Source organism: Lissotriton vulgaris, chromosome 6 (genome assembly GCF_964263255.1).
Source record: "Lissotriton vulgaris chromosome 6, aLisVul1.2, whole genome shotgun sequence".
NCBI classification, from domain to species: domain Eukaryota; kingdom Metazoa; phylum Chordata; class Amphibia; order Caudata; family Salamandridae; genus Lissotriton; species Lissotriton vulgaris.
The window spans coordinates 600,337,829-600,359,035 of record NC_141694.1 but is presented as its reverse complement, the minus strand read 5'-3'; the positions used below and the strand labels follow the sequence as shown (position 1 = coordinate 600,359,035).

Here is a 21,207-nt window from a genome sequence, read left to right as displayed (position 1 = left end):
TCCGCTACTTGTACCGGTGTCTGTGCGATAAAAACACATATTTACATAAATATATCCTTATAAAAAGAACACCCACATTAAGAAAGCCCTACAGTGCTGTGTTAACTTTAGAAGGTGCTAGAAAAATACAGATAATGTATCATAACATGAAAAAACGTATATTCCAATATTTTCTATATGTTCATCCACTTCACCATGTACCCAGGTAAGCTTAATAGGCCAGTCAATGCCAACTGGTGACCAGACACACTCAAATGCCTGTCAGTTCTACCATAAACATTGATATGTCCCCCATTTCAACCGAATCAACCACAAGACCCTGGAATGCCCCGTATGACAGCTAATGCCACCAAGGCATCCGGTTTCTTCAATCTAAGTATATACCCAGGCACTCCCAAATGCCTGTCAATTCTACCGTACACATTGGTATGCCTCATATTACAACTAAGGTAACCAGGTTATTAGGTATGCCCCATTTAACAGTTAATGACACAATGTTCTCCCTTAGACCAAAGGGACCAACCATTTGGCATTTTCAGGCTTCTTCTCACGTTCAGTACAAAAAGAAAAGACTACTCTTCAAGAGACATTTTATCTGCTATCATCAGGGGTGTACTGGAAACTAGAAGCAGTCTTGGCAAAAATGTTAACACCAGCCCTACTACAATGTTCAAATAAGCCAGTTCTCTTCATGTCCATTTCTTTCATGCCTCTGTCTTTTCAATCTCTGTCTGTCTCCGCCTCTCTTCCTGGAAAATGCCCAAGGGAATACATGGCTAATCCAGCCTTGGTCAACAGTAAGGTATACGTACATGATCATGAATTGTTTTCCTTAATTAAGTACAGCACTTTGTTGGCTTCCCAGTTAGGTTTTCTGTATATAACAACCAATGTACACACATATACAGGTATGGCCATATAGGTCAATTCCATCACGTGCTTCATGTGCCCCAGCCATTATTATTATTATTTTAATATTTAATTTTATACAGCGCGCAGCTACCCGGAGGTTTCCCGGCGTTTTCCAGAAAAGAGAGGACAGTTAATTGCAGAGAAGGTCTCTAAGGAATCTATAGAGTCTAAAGGTTGAATAACCAGGTCTTAAGATCTCTACGGAACCTAAGATAGCAGGATTCAGAACGTAGGGAGAGAGGTAATGCATTCCACAGGGAAGGGGCCAAGTAAGCGAATGAGCGACCGCCCATTCTGGCTCTCCTAATGCGAGGGTCCTGATATCTTTCTTGGGTTGATGAATGGAGAGTACGGGAGGGACAGTATTGATGAACCAGAGTTCTTAAGTAGAAAGGGGCAATGCCTGACTTAATGCGATGCATGAAACAAAAGGCCTTGAATTTAGAACGGTTTTCAATGCGGAGCCAATGAAGGCTGCGCAGAGAGGCCGAGGTGGGAGAGGTTCTGGGAAGATTACAGAGTAATCGAACGGCCATATTTTGAACTGTCTGAAGTTTACGCGTCACCTCCTTGCATGCACCCAGAAAAAGGACATTCCCATAGTCCAGCCGAGAAGTAATTAACGCCTGGACTACGGTTCTCTGGGTGTCATGGGGAAGCATCCATATGATCTTTCTCAGCCACCTGATGATGGTAACACAGGTGGCCGAGACCTTGATCACATGTTGCCTCATTGGCAGCTGATCATCAAATACGATGCCTAGGTTGCGAGCTGTCTTGGAGGGAACGGGTAGGGAGCCCAACTGCTGTGGCCAATGGTGGGGACCCCAGAGTGTGGTATTGGGGCCAAACGTAAATTTTTCTTGATTACATAGACATGCAGAAATGCACACCCATACATAAGTACCAACACACACACTTACCATTATCCTCATGCACACCTTCCCCGCTGGCTCGCTCACCTCTCTAAGGGCTCACAGACTGATAGCATAACTTCATGTTCGGGTACCAGGCCTAGTGAGGTTCATGAAACTGGGGAGGCAGCATAGCCTCCCCAATCTTCATTTAAAGTAAAACTGTATGCCCACATGTGTGAATAAGGAAATAGGACTTCAAAAAACGTATCATGTTGTACATTGTAAGACCCAGTAAGCCTTATAAAAAGAGCCAGGTTAATCGCTATGTTTTGAAGACCAGGCAAAACAATGCCTCCACTAAGCTGAAGCAGAAGATTCACCAGCTAGTTCTGGCCTCAGTTATTAGACACTCTCAAATATTTCAGGTTTGTGTTGAAATGCCCAGCTCTGGCACAATCAAGTTCCCTCTTCTCCATATAACAGCATGAACTAAATATATGTGCTTGGGGAGACGCAGCGCTATACCGGCACTTGGACCCTGAGAGCAGTGGGCAGGAAAGCAACACCCCCAGCACCTGACCGTCACCGGTAGCAGCCTACTTTAGACCTCGCGCCTCCCGCTTCACGGGAGATGCAGCGCTATACTGGCACTTGGACCCTGAGAGCAGTGGGCAGGAAGGCAACACCCCCAGCAACTGACCGTCACCGGTAGCAGCCTACTTCAGACATCGCGCCTCCCGCTTCGCGGGAGACGCAGCGCTATACCGGCACTTGGACCCTGAGAGCAGTAGGCAGGAAGGCAACGCCCCCAGTACCTGACTATCACCAGTAGCAGCCTACTTTAGACCTCGCACCTCCCGCTTCGCGGGAGACGCATCGCTATACCGGCACTTAGACCCTGACAGCAGTGGGCAGGAAGGCAACGCCCCCAACACCTGACCGTCACCGGTAGCAGCCTACTTCAGACCTCGCGTCTCCCGCTTCGTGGGACGCGAGCAGGCGCGCGCCGGGCGAAGCCCGGGCCAAGGGCGGGCCCGTTTGAGCCCATTACAGGCAGGACGAGGACGGGATGGGCCACCCTCTTTCCCTTGCAAATTAAGGTCAGTGCATCTAAAAAAAAAAAATCTTTGCCATCTCGACGGATTAGCAACAGCATTAATATCTACTTAGGAGGCGCCTCCTCTTTCAGACTTTGCTATGGCCACTACTAAGGAACCGAAGGGGAGGAAATCTAATACTAATGGCACACTCATGGGCACCTTGGACAATTTTATCAATAAGGCGTCATCTGTGCTGTCACGTAAAATAGAACTAACTGAAAAAAGGCTGTCATTGGATTCCGCTTTTGATAAAAGGTCATCCCATGGCCAACTGTTGCACGCAGTGTCCCCTAATTTTCAATCTGGGTCTGCGACTGGCCCAATAGGAGCTGGCCGTGAGGCGGGAAGTATAACACAAGACAGCGAAGATCAGTGCATACTATCTGACAGCACGAATGCAATACCGAGCAGCACAAGTACACCTCACCCTAACCTTGAAGATTCCGGTCCGACTCTTTCAAGGCCAAAAACGAGATCTAAACAGAACTCTAAGCTTGAGGCTATAAAGGCGGCCAAAGAAAACGTGGTGGCGCACCCCTAAAAACCAAGAAAGTGAAGATCCAGAAAAGGTGAGGGATTGAGTACAAGACTTTTAAATGACCCAGCCACAAGTCCGCAGGCTATACAAACGGCTACTGCCGCAACTAACTTTAGCGATGTGGACCCTGCAGAGCTAGGACCTGTATTTTGGGCGAAATTGGAACTCAATTTTACAAAAACTTGTCTTCCAATCTATGACAGACTTACCCTGATTGAAAACAGACTTCTGCAGTTAGAGTCCCGGCCATACTCTCCGCAGGAACGGGCTGTTGCACAAGCTATAGGGGGCAGTGCCAATTGTGTCGGGGAACAGTTAAATGGAAATGGAGAAGTCAACCCCAATAACCCGCCCGTTAGTAATAGTAATAACATATCTGCTTTACCTACTTTGGTGATAAACCATAATCCCCCCACAAATGCCATTCCACTACCATTAAGGGAAAGCAAAGTGGACAAGTGTAACATTTTATCTAGAAGGGGTGCATTGGGGAGGGTGGCAGGGTGTGTTGACCAACAACCTCAAGCTGGTAAAAAAACACACTTTGGGATGGGCATGGAAAAGCCTTACCCTGTATTGATCTTCCCCCAGAAGCATCACCATATGTGGTGGTACTTGCAGGGGTTCCAGTCTTAAGCCAGGTGAAAAACGAGGAATATACGGAACTCAATAACAAATGTATACATTGGCTCAATCTTAATAGGCCTCTGCCCTTACAGGTCTCTGGTGAAATACTCTTTGTAAGACAAGTTGACTGGTTAGGGAAAAGACCGAAAACCATTGTGGGGGACTGTGTGATAATTAACTTCAGGAACATCTGTGCTGTGAATTACATCTGTAATGGGGCCCCGGTTCGGTCTGAAACTCACATTCAACACCTTCATCTATCCTATTTTTATCCTGCTCCCCTACTGGGAAGAAATTAGAATAGAGGCGAGCATCCTCGGGGGTCCAGAATATGTTACCCTACAGAGATCAAGAGGGGGCAATGAATTGGAAGGGTCTACATCCATCTACCCCTTTACTTTCATTGTTTCCTCAAAGTAATAGGTTCAGTATCTTGGACCAAGTGGATTGACGCCTTGCTAGTCAGCGGTCTACTCCCTTAACAATTAGTGATCTAGGCCCGCAAGTAGAGAGAGTGGGGAGTGATGTTGATGCTAATATTCTCTGCATCCCAATTATTGTACAACATGAGAGTGTAGGGGGCGGGGACTTAACTAGGGCTAATGTGGGACAGATCAAGGGGAAAGACTATGCAGATGTAGACTGTGGTCTCCAGTCTTCTGAGACACAAGTGGAGGCAAGAGATTCTACAGTTGGGTTGTTAACGGTAGGGGATAAAGAAAGAACGCAAGCGATTATGAGGCCAATGTGTACCAGTGGGTTAGAAACTGGTGAACTATTATATCATGGGGAACACAACCCAGTGAGAGAATTAGGCCCAACCAGCACTAGGGCAATGGATGGAAGTATTAAAATCCTGTCCTGGAATTTGGCAGGGATTAGAAACAAATTAACTTCGCCCGAGTGGGGTCTTTTTATAGAAGGACATGATATTTGTCTGATACAGGAGACTTGGGTGCTGGAAGAGACTGTGATGGCAGGTTTTGCCACTTTTAATATTTTGGCAACAACACAGGGAAGGGGCAGACCCTCGGGAGGCCTAACTATAGGGGTGGGCACGCATCTGGGTGCTAAAGCGTCCCATATTACAACTGACTCACCCGACGTTCAATGTGTCCTTCTAACATTCCTAGACTCCACTCGGCTAGCCTTACTTAACATTTATTCCAGGCCGATGAAGAGTGGGCAAGAATCACTATTGATACGCTAAGGCAGTTTGTCTTGACTCTTGATCCCACAGTAGCCTTATTAGTTGGCGGAGACTTCGATTGCCAATTCGAACCTCTCAGCAGCCTAGATACGGGAGGATTAGCAGATGAGGATCGGCATTGGCGTATTCCAGACCCGCAGATACCACCGGATAGAGCATGGACCCCTCTAGCTCTTCAAATTAAATCGTTCTCCCTTACAACGTCCCTGCGGGCGTGTAATGGGAGGGTTGATCCTGATAGGCCGGGCTTATCAACCTTCAACAGGGTATGGCAAAACTCAATTATGGACTACATAATGGTCGAATCCAGACACTGGGATAAGATCCTGGATTTCAGGGTACATCCAAGGATAGATAGTGACCATAATGCCCTTGTCCTGCCATTGAAGCCTGGGAGTTTTGGGCTGACCAACCCCCCCCCCCGAGCCTAATGCATCTCAACAGACCCTCCTGTTAACTAATAACAGGAGGAGAGTTAAATGGTCCTACCTGCAGGGCTCTCTGGGATGCCCACTTTGGAGCACTCTACGCTAATCCTGTTGAAGAGGCCCCTTTGTTCCTTCCTTCGGACCCCTCCATGAGCATCGTTTGGAGGGGTCGGAGGATGCTCTGCTGGGCGAGGCTGAAGAGACCCCCCCCAGCTCTCTGACCCAGGTCCCCTCCATGAGTATCGATTGGAGGGGCCCATGGACACTGAGCTGGGTAGGGTCGTAGCGGCCCCCCTGCTTGCTTCACCAGGAGCCTCTCATGAGTATCGACTGGATAGGCCTTTGGACATCACCCTTATTGAGGTTGAGACTGCAATAGCTAAACTTTTACCCAATAAGGCGCCTGGCCTAGATACGTTGCCTGGGGATCTTTTTCGGTCCCAACTGAAAATCTGGGAACCATATCTGGTTGTCTTATTCAATTCAATATTGAAGGGGATGGACCCGCCAGAAACTTGGCTCGGAGCAGAGATAGTCCCTTTTTACAAAAAAGGTTGCCTCCTTACTCCGACTAATTATAGGCCCATCAGCTTGATAGATACAACACAAAAACTGATGGGCAGGATTATTTTAGATAGAATCCAGGGGTGGATAGAGGAAAATGAGATTTTGAGTACTCTCCAGGCTGGGTTCAGGATGGGTATCTCTACCTTAGATCAGATATTCAGGCTCCAGGTATTATTTTAGAAAATGGTGAGAGTGGAGGGTGGCAGCCTCTACCTCATCTTTGTTGACCTGCAGGCCGCTTTTAATTTAGTGCCGAGGGAAACATTGTGGAGAGTATTAATGGACCTGGGCCTACCCACCTACTTACTGGATGTCTTGATCAGACTTCACACGGATAACTATGCCCGAGTTAGGTGTGGGCGAGATGGTGAATTGTAGGCTCGCTTCCTTGTGAAGAAGGGGGTGCGCCAGGGCTGTGTTCTGGCCCCAACCTTGTTTTGTCTCTACATAAATGGCCTAGTAGATCATTTGCTCAGAGTCAAGGACAACGATGCCCCAAGGATAGCTACTGGGCGGGTGCCCGCTCTGATGTTTGCGGACAACACCTTGCTGTTGTCCAAAACATCATCGGGCATCCAACGTACCCTGGATGGTTTTGCTGCATTTTGCACATTGCGTGGGTTAGAGATAAACTTGGATAAGACTAAGTTTATGATTTTTAATCCCCCCTAAACAGACCTGCCCAAACCCGCTCTTGAAAGGCACTCCTCTGGAAAGAGTCAAGACCTTTGAGTACCTAGGTATTACTCTAACAGAAAATTACGATTGGGGTTCTCAGACAGTAAAGACGGCTCTTAGGTTATCCCAAGTGGTGGATGGAATAGGTAAAGCGCAGAGAACTTTCAATTCTAAGCCAGCGGCTCCGGTCGTTGAAATTTATCGTCTCCAGGCCAGAATGGCTTCTATGTACGGGGCAGAATTATGGGGACATCAACGAATACCCAGCCTCATAAAGGTGGAACATACCTTTATGCGGAATTTACTGGGTCTCTGTCAGCACACCACTTATCCCATTGGGTATGCATCTGGGGCTAGATCCTATAGAGGAGGCAGTAGCAGCAAGGCAAATGCTATACTGGAAGAGACTATGGTCAGTGCCTGAATTGGTTTCTTACAAAAAAGAATTTACAGAGGTATGGGCCCTCCTAAAAACAAAGAATATCCAGTGGCTTTTACATATCAGGGCACTTAGCAATCGGATTGGACTACCTGAGTTGTGGGACAATCCCGAAGAAAGTTGCCCAGGGATAACTAAGGCAGACCTTTTATGTCATCTAAGGCACTATAATTTATTAGCTTTGCATAGGTGTACAACTGTGGGAAGACTGACGGTAGAGTTCCTCCTAGTAAAGACTGAATCTAAAAAAGAGGATTTTTTGGATTAAATTTATCCCCCACTTGCGAGGAAACTTTACATGCAGTTTAGGATCGGTAGCCTTCCACTGAGGGCATTTACCTGTAAATGGGATAATATAGAGAATACTGTATGCCCAGCATGTAATTATAAGCGGGAGAACGTATTCCAAGTTTTATTCTTTTGCACTGCGTATCAGTTATCAAGGAAATGTTGGTGGATTCCACTCTGTAGGAACCTAGGTTTTAGACAATGCGCTCAAGCCTGTTGAGTCTTAAGATACGACACCCATCCCCCTATTGTTTTTGCCGTCTCACGGTTCTTATTTGGTATGTGGCACAGACGGACAAGTTTCCTAAAATAATCAGGTTTATTTTTATACTCTATTCTGTATATATTGATAACTACTAAGGTTTAATGTATTTTACATCTAAATCTTATTGTTATTTAATGTTTTATCTATTTTATGCTTGCATGTATGTATTTTATCTGCACTTTTATGGTCTGTGGTGACCAAAATAAAGTTATCAATGAATGAATGAATATGTGCTAGTACTCATCTTTTGTCACACATGCACTGGTGCTGGCAGACTCAGTAGAGCTGGGTATTTGCAGATCTACCACCTACACGGTTAAGGAGACAGTTCTACTTTCCTTCAGCTCATTCTTGGTCTCCTGGGCCATTGTTGGGGGAGTCGGGAATGTGCACCAACAGCAACATGGACAAGTCAGACCTCCCTTCATATGACTCCCTCCTAAGAAAACAAGTGAATCCACTCATGCAATTCATGCCCGACTGGCACATTCTCTTTGTTTTGCTCCTTGTAAACTTGAAACTCCCAGATTACATTCTAGTCTACATTTAGAAAATTAATACTAACTACAACCGCGCAACTGTCCAACCCTACGGAAACGTTATGTGTGCTCTTGGATGTGATAAAATGTGAACTCCACTATAGCTACCTACATCTTTATACAATAGTATGACATAACCAATTTTGTGAGTGTGCAAACGACATTATTGTTTTGGGTGTCTGGTTAACCCCTTAAGCACTGCCGTCGGCCAACGGTGGTCGCGAACACTACCTTGCCAGTGCTGCGCACGACCGTTGGCCGACGGGCCAGCGCTCGTTATTCGAACGTTCAGCACTGGGTGCTGAACGCTCGACGCAGCTAAGAGGTTAAGACCTACATTCAGTAAAACAATGGAAATACAATGTCCCAGATATCCCATAAAGAGATCTCTGCTCTGTTATTAAATCCAGCATGATTCACACATTTATTATTTATTACTTTTGAGTGTTCACAGACCTGCTTCAGCCCTACTAGCATGTTTTTGAAGAAAATCGACCATCTGGGCCAATGCCTTCTTGTTGCAGTGTGTGGATAATTCTTCATCACACTCATAGCACCTAAAAAGTAAACAATAATTGTGCCACTTAAGCATTTTGTAATTACACACTTTTCAGATTTGTATTGCATTCAACTTGCATACATGGTTAATACACAACAAGCATTGTTGAAATAACCCAGATACCAAATTAACTATATTAGTAATTAGGTCTCCCCTCCACCACATTCCTATTGCTTAAACGTGAGCTTTAAATATATGTTGGAAATTTAGCCGTTTTTTTAGCAAACATCAACTTATGAGTTTTAAAAATCCACCAAATTTAGTCTCGAATACACATTCTCAAGATTGGTGTACATATATGAATTCAACTAAGTAAAAGCGTCCTGTTAGTAGGCTGGGCTGCACACAGGAGAGGCTACTAGGCAAGTAGATTCTCCTATGTGCAGTAGATTCTCCTATGTGCAGCACAGCCTACTAATGTGGACGCTTTTACTTAGTTGAATGAATATATGTACACCAATCTTGAGAATGTGTATTCGAGACTAAATTGTGTGGATTTTTAAAACTCATAAATTAATGTTTGCTGAAGAATGGCTGAATTACCTCAAGGAAAACATTGATATTGATTGCCACTCTTATAATCTAATGACTGCCTAGGGATGGAGCTAGTGAGGCACACTGGTTCCACCCATAGGCAATCATTAGAATATAAGAGTGGCTATCAATATCAATGTTTTCCTGGACTCCGAAAAATTGTTAATCTGCTTATGTGTATCAACTTTTTGGGTTTTATGTAAAGCTATATAACATCATCTTGGATTATGTGTGCACTAAAGAAAAAGAAAAATATTAGAATTTTCTATCCCAGATGGAAGCATAGCTCTGCTTAACAGTCGTGCCGATACAAACTTGGCCCCCCTGAAAGTCATCCTACACAATGCAATGAGTGTATATATTTTACACAGTGGCAGTCACCCCAATGAGTTGTCCTAGTTAGGTCAGAGTTTCCATAGAAGGAACATTTATTAGTTTCAGTAATAACTTTGACACCATTTGACGAAACTAAATTAAATTTTCCACACAAAAGTTCATTCACCGGAATCCTAGTTTTGCTCGGATCCGTCAAGCAGGGGCCAAGGAAAAGGGGGTTGCAAAATTATTATTTCCGATGGTTAATCCAATAGGAAACGTTGTTCTTCAATTCGGAAAAAATAGAGGTACAGAATTTCAACTATTTCGGCAAAAATGTAGAACTTTATTCAGAAATCGTACTTTTTGTAATTTGGGGTAAATCGTTCAATAATTTTAAAAAATCAACAATTAAAGAGATGCTCAAATTGAGCGTGAATGGGTTAAAAATGTAGGGGTATCTGAACCATTTGTGTCGAGCTATGTTACAACTGGCCAGTTTTAAAGGGACTAGTCTATACTGACTGGCTTGCCACAACAAGAACAACATGTTGTGTCAACCTTTACAAGACACAGGGAAATGGCCCCTTCATCCTGAAAATTAATGAAAAAACATACAAGAAGGCAGGGTGAGCAGACCCCTAACCGCATGTCAGGATGGTTTGAATAGGAACCCCACCCCCTTCACTGGCTGGCTCAACATGGACCAAGTGTAGTGGCAGCCACTACAGGACTCGGGAAACTGTTTTCATTGAATTGCATCGTAGTGTAATACAAGGTTTTGAGGGTCACAAAAAGGGTGATAACAGATTTTAGCCACAATTGAAATCATTTGCTGGCAGTGTTATACTCATGCTATGAATTCTGGTGAGTTCCCAGGTCGTTATACCCTGTGAAAAATGCTGACCCTTAACTGGCATTTGATGAGCCATGTTTGAGACAACTGTTTTCTTTCAAGATTTTGTCAGAGAGGTTATGGAGAGTGCTCCCGAAGCTAAATTACAGCACATTTTGTATATATTTACACTATCTTCATTAGCCATGTGAGAATAAAGTGTAACATACTGAGTAAATCATTTACTTCCCACAGCAGTAGCCTGTCAGTTGATCCCCCAGCGTTTTACTGCAGCTTCACCAGTGTTCTATTGAGCAACTAGAGCACTCACATTCTGTATTTATAACTAAAATTTGGAACACCTGATCGCCATCTTGATGGTATCAAAACTGTAAAATAGACACTTCTTACAGGTGACAGCAGTAAATAAAAAAAATGAAGGGTTCCCTTTTATCATAGAAATTATAGGTATTGCTCTAGAAAGCTAAAATTAAGACTCATTTTCCATGAGGTCTCGGATATCGTCCTCATCAGTTTCAGGAAAACGTTCTGACAAGCAGAGTGACACATGCTGCCAACAACGGCAGCAGTTTCTCAATTAACTCCCTGCAGAGACAGACAGATACACCCACAAAGGCGGTGAATAAATAAATGTGGCCCAATAACATATTTATGACAACTGTACTAATAAACTCATATTCATGCATCTATTACTACAACACAGAGGTAAAGGTTGAGTTTCTTGCAAAACCACTCTTCGGGTTCCGGCGGAATAAAAACCTTAGAAATAGTTAGAGCTTCTGTGACCCAAAGTAGTGGCTTGGTTCAGAAATCCATTACGGGGTCTAACCCTATATGTGGGACACACAGATGTGGCAATTGCCACGTGTGTGATGCAGCCATTGTTACCTCTGAACTTGAATGGGGAAAGAAAAAATTCCCTCTAAAATACAAGACGAATTGTCTCACCGCCAATGAGATATATCTCGTCCTGTGCCCCTGCCATAAAGGCTATGTCTGTGAAACTGGTAAAAAGTTTTGAACACGTTTCAGCGAACATAAATCCTCTATTCGCAACAAAAAGGCAGGGGCACCCTCGGTTTCTCATTGGCTGGAAAAACAAAATACTGTTCAAGACTTGAAATGGCTCATTTTGGAACGGGTGCATAAACCGAAAGATGGCAATATGAATGTACAGAGTCTTAAGAGAAAAGTCTTTTGGATTTTTACCCTTTAGACTTATAGCACTGGCCTTAAGAATGCCTCCCTTGGGAAAACGCCATCATCTGATTAGGACAGATTTTCTACACCCTATTATTACTGCTATTGTTTATTCCCAGGTATCTCTAGGGGGATTTATTTTTGGTTCCTCGATCTGTTTCATCATTGTTATTGGGGTTTGCAATTCTGTTCCTGACAGGCTTTCCAGTCTGCTGACGAGGCTAGGCTTTTTATTCCTTATTATTATTGCTGTTGTTTTTCCTCAGGTCACCATGGGGGACTTTACCTTGGTTCCTTTATCTGTTCATTAAATAAAAAAATAAAAAAAATTCTTCATTGGGTTCTGTTATTTTGTCTTTGACTGTCTCCATGTTCTCCTCAATATGGGTGACAGTTTTGCATGTGTTGTTCGTGGTTTTTGCACCCACGGGTGTGTCCCAATTTGGCCATTCCCAGCCCTTTTATTTACATTTAGTATGCCCTCTTCGGGTCTTTCTCATCAAACCCTTTTCCATTTTGCAGTTTCTTTCTCTTTTCCGGCATCCAAATAAGTAATCCAATATGGCTGACAGCGTCGACCTAGGTACAGACTGTGATCTCTTTTCAGCCTTTCTAATGCGTTATCCAATATGGCCGACAGTTTCGGCCTATCTATGGACCTAGATGTCATTCTAGTTTCTTACGGCGAGCCCAGGTGCCTTCCATTTCCGGATTTTGAGCTCCGGTTCTTCGTATATTTATAGGGCTTTGTCCCCCGCAGTCCCACCATCGGCAGGATCCGTGGGGGAGCCTATTGCGGGCATGTTTGACCGTCACTTGAATTAAGTATCGCCCCCCTTTTAACACTCGGACGCTCTCGCTTTCTTGTTCCATATACCGGTGTTTGGCAGTTTTTTTAGGTCTCGGCTAGCGTGGGCTGCGCTTGCGCAGTCTCGCTGGCGAAATTTTATGTTTTCTAGTAGTGGGGCTTGAACCCGCCCCTCTTCTCCATTGGCTGGCCTTCTAAATGCTGGCCAGCCATTGGAGAAGAGGTTTGTCTGTCCCTTTAAGCCTCATCTTTTTTAGCTTCTTTCTCTCATCTTCCCATTAGCTGGAATGTTAACAACAACAAGTCAAAACACGCCCGTTGTTTACATTCCAGCCAATGGGTAGAGGAGAGAAAGAAAAACACGCCCCCTAGTCTGAAAATGACGGGGCGTTTCTCCGATCCATTTCTGCTGGACCTCGGAGAAACATGGTGGTGTTCATGGCTTGGCCCACCGCGTATGTGGAGTCTGCGCTGGCCCGGAAACTGGAGAGAGACGACGCAGCTGAGCCTGAGGCAGGAGTTGCAGTACTCCACTGGGTCTTGCCGAGGCATCCTGAACGTGCGGGTTGAAGGGCTGGGCCCCGCGGGGGGGGCGGGGGGGGGGAGAGACTCGAACCGGAGAACATTAAGGAGCTCGGCAGCAGGGAAATTAAACGGAGTACGGTGCCTGGTTGCCCCCAGGTTCCTCCCGCCGTACTTCGGCTCTTTCCGGAGCTGCACGGCTCTCTCCGGAGCTGCTCGACTCCGCTCGCCTCCCCCCTTCCCTCTGCCCGCAGCGCAGCCCTCCTCCGTCCCGCTCTACCTCAGCTGTGCTGGATCATGGCTGCTTGCAGAGGCTGCTCCGTGCTCACGGCGGCCGTGGCGGCGCCCTGAGCGAAGCCTGGAGGGGGAGTCTGGCGAGGACACGTCCACCTTCACCACGAGCCCCCCGGAGAGAGGGCGGACGGCTCATCAGAGCATCATTGGGAGCAGTGGCAACCGGTGGTTGGGGGCCCTGGTGCATTAGTGGGATGTCGATGTATATTGAGCATCACGTGGACACTGGTGCACCTATGGGGCATGCATTAGACTGATGCAAGAGCAGGGGCTGCTGCCCTGCGGGCATTTAATCGATTAACCCTGGAAGGACTGCTGCAGCTCTGTGGTTCGTGCCGGGTAGCATTCACCCAGCCATGAGGGGATCTGTGAAGTTCTAGAGCGGCCCTTTCTCGTCTCAGAGTTTTGTTGCAAAGTAGTGTGCACTAGTGCAGCTGTCGGTGGGCTGGTGCATTGAAGCACTGGAGCTGCTATGGTGCACTAGTGCACCCCGGGGTGCACTGGCCAAGCGCGTATCGGCACTGACGCATTCATGGAAACACTGGTGCAGTTCGTTGGAGATCCTGGTGCAGCTGTGGTGCACTGAGGACCCTAGGATACACTGGTGCAGCTCAGGGCGAGCTTGTGCAGCCCAGATGTTGGTGCATTTTGGGGAAGCTTTGGTGCAGTTTTTGTTGGGCTTTGCAACCACTGGGACTGCACTGATGCAGGTAAGTGTGATATGCCGCAGATCGGCGAGCAGTGACACGTCTTGGGACGAGCAGTGTAGTTCTTGGGGGACATTGGTGCTGCAAGCTGGTGCAGCAATGGTGAACTGACGTAACATCAAGTGCATTGGGGGGGGGCGTGGCTTGGACGCCGGAGGGAATGGCGGCGTGAGCTCGGAGCTCTGCGCCCGATCCCCACAAATATCCTGAAAATCGGGGCTAACAAACCCACGACGACCCCGGAAAAACAGGGGCTTTGGTAGATGAACTCAAGGGGCGCACGGAGATCCACCAAAGGAGCCGATTGAGGGAGATTTTAACTTGTAGTACTGATCCGTCTCAAAACGAAACGAAACAAAGACACTCTCAAAATGGCGGCCGAGGTGTGATAAAAGCTGATTGGCTACGGATCCACCTTTCCCCTTGAAAGAACCGGAACCCCGACTCCGAATACCGTCGCCGAACAAGAACTGGTGGCCCGGGGACGAACCTGAGCGAATGTTGAAAGGGTAACTTGCCCACCGAGCCGGCTGCTCCGAGAACAAAGGCTAGTCAAGATGGCGGTGTGACTTGAGCTACTGCGTCACGTAGCCGGACGAAGGCCAAAGACGTGCGGACCTACAACCAGCGAAAAGCAGAGGACCTACAACCAGCAAAGAGCAGAGAAGTGGTGCGGATTGCTGAGGACGAGACGTCCAGGAAAGTGGCTGCTCCACCGACATGAGTGACCCACGGAGCGCTATAGCGAACCACAGACCCGAAGCGGTCTAGAGAGCTGGGGGATAATCCAGAGACGCTCCGGAGACGGGAGGGGCAGAGAAAACGGAGGTCCCACACCTAGGATCCAACGCCCATGACAAGGTCCGGAGATCGACAGATGATCTGATTCGTGATCTGAGGCCGCGGACGCACTTGAAAAAGGTGGCTGAGAAACATGGTGAAACCGAAGGGGAAAACCGAAGGGGAAAACCGAGGGAGCGGCGGCCTCAGATATGGCGGAAGGTGACCCTGCAGGACCCTCTGAGCTACAGCAGCTGCAGAACCGCATCCTGGATGCCATAGCTGCCACGCAAGATACTTTGCAACAGGATATTGCGCAAGTGGTCTCGGGACTAGGCCTCCTACGAGCGGACCACGACAAACTCAAGGATAGGGTCAAAGGGGTTGAAGACATTCTACAGGACCTGGCTCCTGCGCATAAGACTTTGGAAAGTAAACTAACGGATGCCCTTGATCGGATCCAGGTCCTTGAAAGGCGAGCGGAGGACGCTGAAAATAGGAGTTGGCGAAGCAACGTCCGTATTGTAGGAGTGCCGGAAAAGGAGGAAGGGAAGGACATGGTAGAGTTTCTTGATAATTGGCTCAAGACTGCGGTGGCACCGGAGGGCCTGATGCCCTTCTTCACTTTAGAACCGGTGCACAGGGTTCCTTCCGGTCCGCCAAAACCAGGCCTACCACCGAGACCGATTATCGCTAAATTACTGCACTATAAGGACAGGGACCTCCTATTACAGAGGGCCCGGGACACTGGTCCGTTTCAAATGGCGAATAGCAGAGTAACCTTGTACCCTGACTTCACCTTTGAGACGCAGCGATTGCGGGCCTCCTTCCTATCGCTCAAAAAGGAGCTCCGGACAGAGGGCATCCCATACTCCTTGCTCTTCCCGGCGAAACTCAGGGTGGTGGTCGATGAGAAGACACACTTCTTTGGAATGGCAGCGGACGCATGGGAGTGGTGGGACACATACAAGGCGGGCACTGACTGAGCCAAGGCCCGAAAAGAAAGAGAACGAGAACGGGCGCAAAAGGGCCTACGGAAATCGCACCAATTGCGTAAAAGGCGGCACGGCACAAAGAAACCATCGGCATCGCAAACGGAAGCGGAGAGGAAGGCCGCGCTTCAAGCCGTGGAGACGTTGGCGAGATCTGGAGGCTCCCAATCCAAACAGGATACGGACACTGAGACGCACGCCTCCACCTCAGGCTCGGATATACCGGGAATGCACAGGACCAAGGGCCCGTCGGTGACGCCACAGTCATCGGAAACGATCCTGAACAATTGACTTGGAGCTGGCAGGTGGTGAGCAGGATGGCCAATGAGAACTTCTCGACCTAAAGAGTGAGACGATCGGGGTTTATGAACTGGGTTTTGAGCCTGCTGCTGATCATGGGGAACAAACGGGAGGGTGCGGGGAGAGAGCTTCCGCGGCCCCCTTTTGGCCTTGGCCGCGCTCCACTAGCGCTTAAGGCACCCACGGTTACGACCGTGTTGTAGCAACTCTGTTTGGGGAAGTTGCATCAGTTTGGATGGGATCTGATAGTCCAATATTGGGGCCTGTTCTGGGGGGGTGGAGGGGGCACACTGTTGGGGGTTTCTTCCACGTTCGGCGATTGAGGTTCCAGGGAAATCTGGGTGATGGAAAGTTCAAAACACTCAGGGAAGTTGGGGCGGGAGAAACCATCCGTGAGGGACTGAAATTTGTGGGGCAACAGGGATTTGGCTTTCGGGACAATGGCTAATGTAGGTGTATTGAAGTGCATGACTTGGAATGTGCGGGGGCTCCACACGATGCAACGGAGGCATAAGGTACACGCCTACTTAATTCGAAGGGGGGTTCACATTGCGCTGCAGCAAGAAACTCATCTTATGAAGCAGGAGGGGGCGGCACTACAGAGGAGGTGGAGGGGCCAGGTCTTTCACACTTCCTATTCAGCATATGCTAGGGGAGCACTGATATGGATTAGGGCGGGGACACCATTTCAACCAACACGACACCTAGTGGATCCAGAGGGGAGATACGTAGTGGTGGAAGGCAGGCTGAGAGGGAGGGACGTGGTCCTGTGTAGCGTATACGCCCCGAACACAGAGCAGTTGGCCTTTCTAACAGGGTTGTCGGGGACTTTGGCACACTTCCTAGCGGGCCCGATCTTGATAGGTGGTGACTTCAACTCCATAGCGGACACGACGTTAGACAGGTCCCACCCACCATTGAGGGACTCCCCGGTTCACAGACTAACTAAGGGCAGATTGGAATGGCAGGAGGGATGGGGGCTGACTGATGTATGGAGGGCGCATCACCCGACGACTCACGATTATTCCCACTTCTCCAGCCTACATGACCTACACGTCCGGCTTGATGCGATATTGTGTTCGCAGGGTGTGTTGCCATCTGTAACCTGGTCGGAGTACCTCTCGAGGACGATCTCGGACCACAACCCACTGCTCATTAACTTGACCTGGGCGACTGCGATGCCCCGAGTGCCGACCTGGAAACTAAGACCAGAGACCCTCGAGGACCCGGTATTCCACGCGGCACTGGAGGAGGGTATGACCCAATACTTCACTGATAATGAGGGGACGACAGCCACCAGAGAGATAGAATGGGACGCGTTCAAAGTGGTAGTGAGGGGCCAATGTATAACAAAATAAGTGGGTGCGAGGAAGGTGCTGCTGGAAGATATCACTAAGGCAGACTCCAAGTTGCGAGAGGCAGAGAAGAAGCGGCCTGGCTGTCCTGAACTCCAAGAGGAGGTTTGCACGGCTAGGGAGGAGGTAGCGGTGGAGGTGGAACGACTTTGTGCCTTTGACCACCGAGCGTACATGCTTAGAACCCAAGTAGAGGGAGACAAAGCCGGCACGCTGTTAGCGTAGTTGGGGAACCCCACGAAGCGTAGTTCCCCTATACTAGCTATAGAGGATGAAGTGGGCCGCACCTGTTACTCCAAAACGGAGCTACTGGATAAATTCCAAAGATATTATGAGACCCTGTATAAAAGCGAACAGGGGGACCGGGAGAATGAGACCGAGGTCTTCCTGGACGGCCTTCAATTGCCCCAACTAGATGAAGAACAGGCGAAAGATTTGGGGAAAGACATCACTCTGGGAGAGATCAGGGGAGCAATCAAAAAAATGGCCCGCAACAAAACACCAGGGTTAGACGGGCTTCCCATTGAATTTTACAGTAAATATATAGACATCTTAGCGCCAAGACCCCAGACAATATACAAGGAGGCGATGGCACTGGGCCACCTGCCCCAATCAATGTGGGAGGCGCTAGTGATACCACTCCTGAAGCCGGGCAGGGACAGTGGTAACCCTGCATCATACAGGCCGCTCTCCATGCTAACCGCTGACTATAAGATACTAAGCTCCATATTAGCAGCTAGACTTCTTCAGCATATGCCCGGCTTAGTACACGCAGACCAGAATGGATTCATCCCCGCCCGAAACACGACGATTAACATCAGGAGTCTAACACGTCTGCTAGAGAGCCCACAGGCTGGGTCTCATTTGCCCCTAGTCTTATCCGTAGACATCGAAAAGGCCTTAGATAGCCTAGAGTGGGACTACTTGTACAAGGTTATGGACCGCTTTGGATTCGGAGAAGGGTATATTAAGTGGTCGCGGGTCCTATACTCGGTGGCAGTGGCAAGGGTGCGGATAGGGCCTCTGGTCTTGCAGCAATACCCGGTGGAGAGGGGTACCCGTCAGGGCTGCTCCTTGTACCTATTATTATTCGCACTGGCGATTGAACCATTAGCGGCTGAGGCCCGAACGGGAAGACATTTCGAGGGCATAGATAGCAGAGACGGGCAGCAGTTTATATCACTGTATGCCGACGACTTGCTGTTATTTCTGGAAAATGACACAACCGCGCTTGAGGGAGCAGAAGGGTTGCTGGGGCGATTTGGTGCAGTATCAGGTCTAAAGGTCAACTGGGCGAAGACTTGTGTATTTCCGCTACAGAGGGACACCGATCGTCCTGACCATCGACCCACATTAAACTGGGAACCGACTTGTCTTAAATATTTAGGAGTGCACATATATCACACGGCCGCGGACATGTTCGAGGGTAATGTCGGTAGGTGCATGCGACCTCTGAGGGGCAACATGGCCTTTTGGGCTACACTCCCGCTCTCTGTGGCTGGCCGCATATTCCTGTTAAAAATGGTTGCTCTACCGAGATTGTTATATTACTTTCGGACACTCCCGGTCTGGATCCCCAGCTCCTTTTTCCGCCAACTCAAATCCCAGCTGACTTCGGTCCTGTGGGGGGCGGGCAGGTGCAGAGTAGCGCTGGCGACGCTCACCCGCCCCAAGGATGAGGGTGGGTTAGCGGTACCAGACTTTGAACTTTATTATCTGGCCGCCCAAATGCAGACTTTCACGCAAGAGGTGGCGAGGGTGTACCGAGGCCCGGAAGATGAGGAGACTAGAGGCACGCCGAGACACGTCTTGGCTTATATTGCCTTACAGCAGAAGATCGCTACCCGCGACCTGACACTTGAGCAGCGGACATTCCGGCTTGTCTGGAATCGCTTCCAACGTCGAGCGTGAATAAGGCATCCATATGCCCCGGAAATTCCCCTGGGCATGCTGACGGCGCTACCCCACGGGGCGATTGGTCGCAACTGCAGCGATGGGAAGAAGCGGGTGTACAGGTTGTGGGGGGCCTCTATGAGAATGGGACGCTTCTCCCATATCAGGACCTTCTAGAACGCTTTGACCTACCATGAGGAGGATTCCTCCTGCACTTGGCTGTGGTCGGGGCGATGCAGGCGCATTGGGGCGGTGGCCTAACGGAGCCCGAGACGTCACTGGTTTGCCAATATACTATGATGGCAGCGGGGACGGTTAAGGCAGTGACATGCCTGTACTCGAGAATGCTTCACGAAAACCTGTTGCCCCTCACGACGTTGAAGACCAAATGGGAAACTGATCTGGGAAAAGATATTCCTGACACGACCTGGGCCCGGCTTGTGCGTCGAGCCTGCAACAGTACGAGGAACGCGAGATTTCAGCTCATACATTACTACGTGCTGCACAGGGCCTACATGACCCCAGGCAGAATTAAGAAATATTTTGGGGTGGCTGAGTCGGCGTGCCCTCGCTGCACAACAGAAGGGGCGGAGCTGGAACATATGCTATGGTCTTGCCCGTCCCTCCGGGAGTATTGGCAGGCCATAGGAGAGACCCTGAACGAGGTGACGGAAAGAGCCATCGACTTCGACTCGGCGGCTTGCCTTCTGCATTGGTTCCCTCACACGCCCAAAAACAAAACTTCCAGTAAATTCGTGGATATGGGACTGATGATAGCCAAAAGGGAGATAACCAGACAGTGGAAGGCGAAAACAGGCCCAACGCACAGGAGATGGTACAACAAATTCCTCAAATGGGCAGCTTGCGACAGCACGCACAGATACCAGCTAGCGCGTGGAAACCCTGACTCTAGAGCGTTAGATTTAGCGACAGCTTGGGAGGCGTTAGTACAGGCCCTCAGAGATACCATGCTCACAGAAGACGAGGAGACCCTCAGTACACACGGGAATGGCACCCGAGCATTACCAAGCGCAGCACAAAATTAGATAATGGCAGGTTTCAAGCCACACCCTAGGATATTCTAACACAAGACCCTATGAGCGGATGGTGGAGGGGGGGAGGGGGAGGGAGGGAATGGAGTTATATAGGGACGGGGTAAGGAAGGGGTTCCATAGTTTAGTTAACTTAGGACAGAAAAGTAGACATGCACACTTTAATGCGAAAACAACTGATCCTACACGTTGCAATCAGAGAACACTCAGATCGACCATTTGCTGCCGCCCGACCTCCGGGTTGTGGGTTCACAGGCTGTGTATATCATGACGAAGAATGTTTGCTGATAACGTGTCGCAGAAATGTCATGACTATGTATCTCCTGGTCTGAGCGCTGTATGCCTACAATAAAAATGACTTAAAAAAAAAAATCAAGTGCATTGGAGCAGCTGCGGGTGCACTCGTGAACTTGAGGAAACACTATTGCAATTATCGTGCGCTGGTGCAACCCGGGGTACAATAGAGCACCTGCCGGGGACCACGCGTGCCCAGCTCTGGATATGCCGGTGTATTTTGTGGAAGGATTAGTGCTGTTCTTGTGGGACCTTGCAACCACTGGGCTGCACTGGTGCAGTAAAGTGTGAGGTGCTG

At 48.5% G+C, this 21,207-nt stretch overlaps 1 protein-coding gene across 1 annotated transcript in view; it reads right to left on the bottom strand.

Moving 5' to 3' along the window:
• Positions 1–21,207, bottom strand: part of USP45 (ubiquitin specific peptidase 45) — a 2,087,971-nt gene that overhangs the window by 1,855,261 nt on the left and 211,503 nt on the right. The window contains exon 5 of the mRNA XM_086926622.1: positions 8,905–9,005. Coding sequence (XP_086782748.1) covers positions 8,905–9,005 — 101 coding nt within the window. The remainder of the gene's footprint in view (positions 1–8,904; positions 9,006–21,207) is intronic.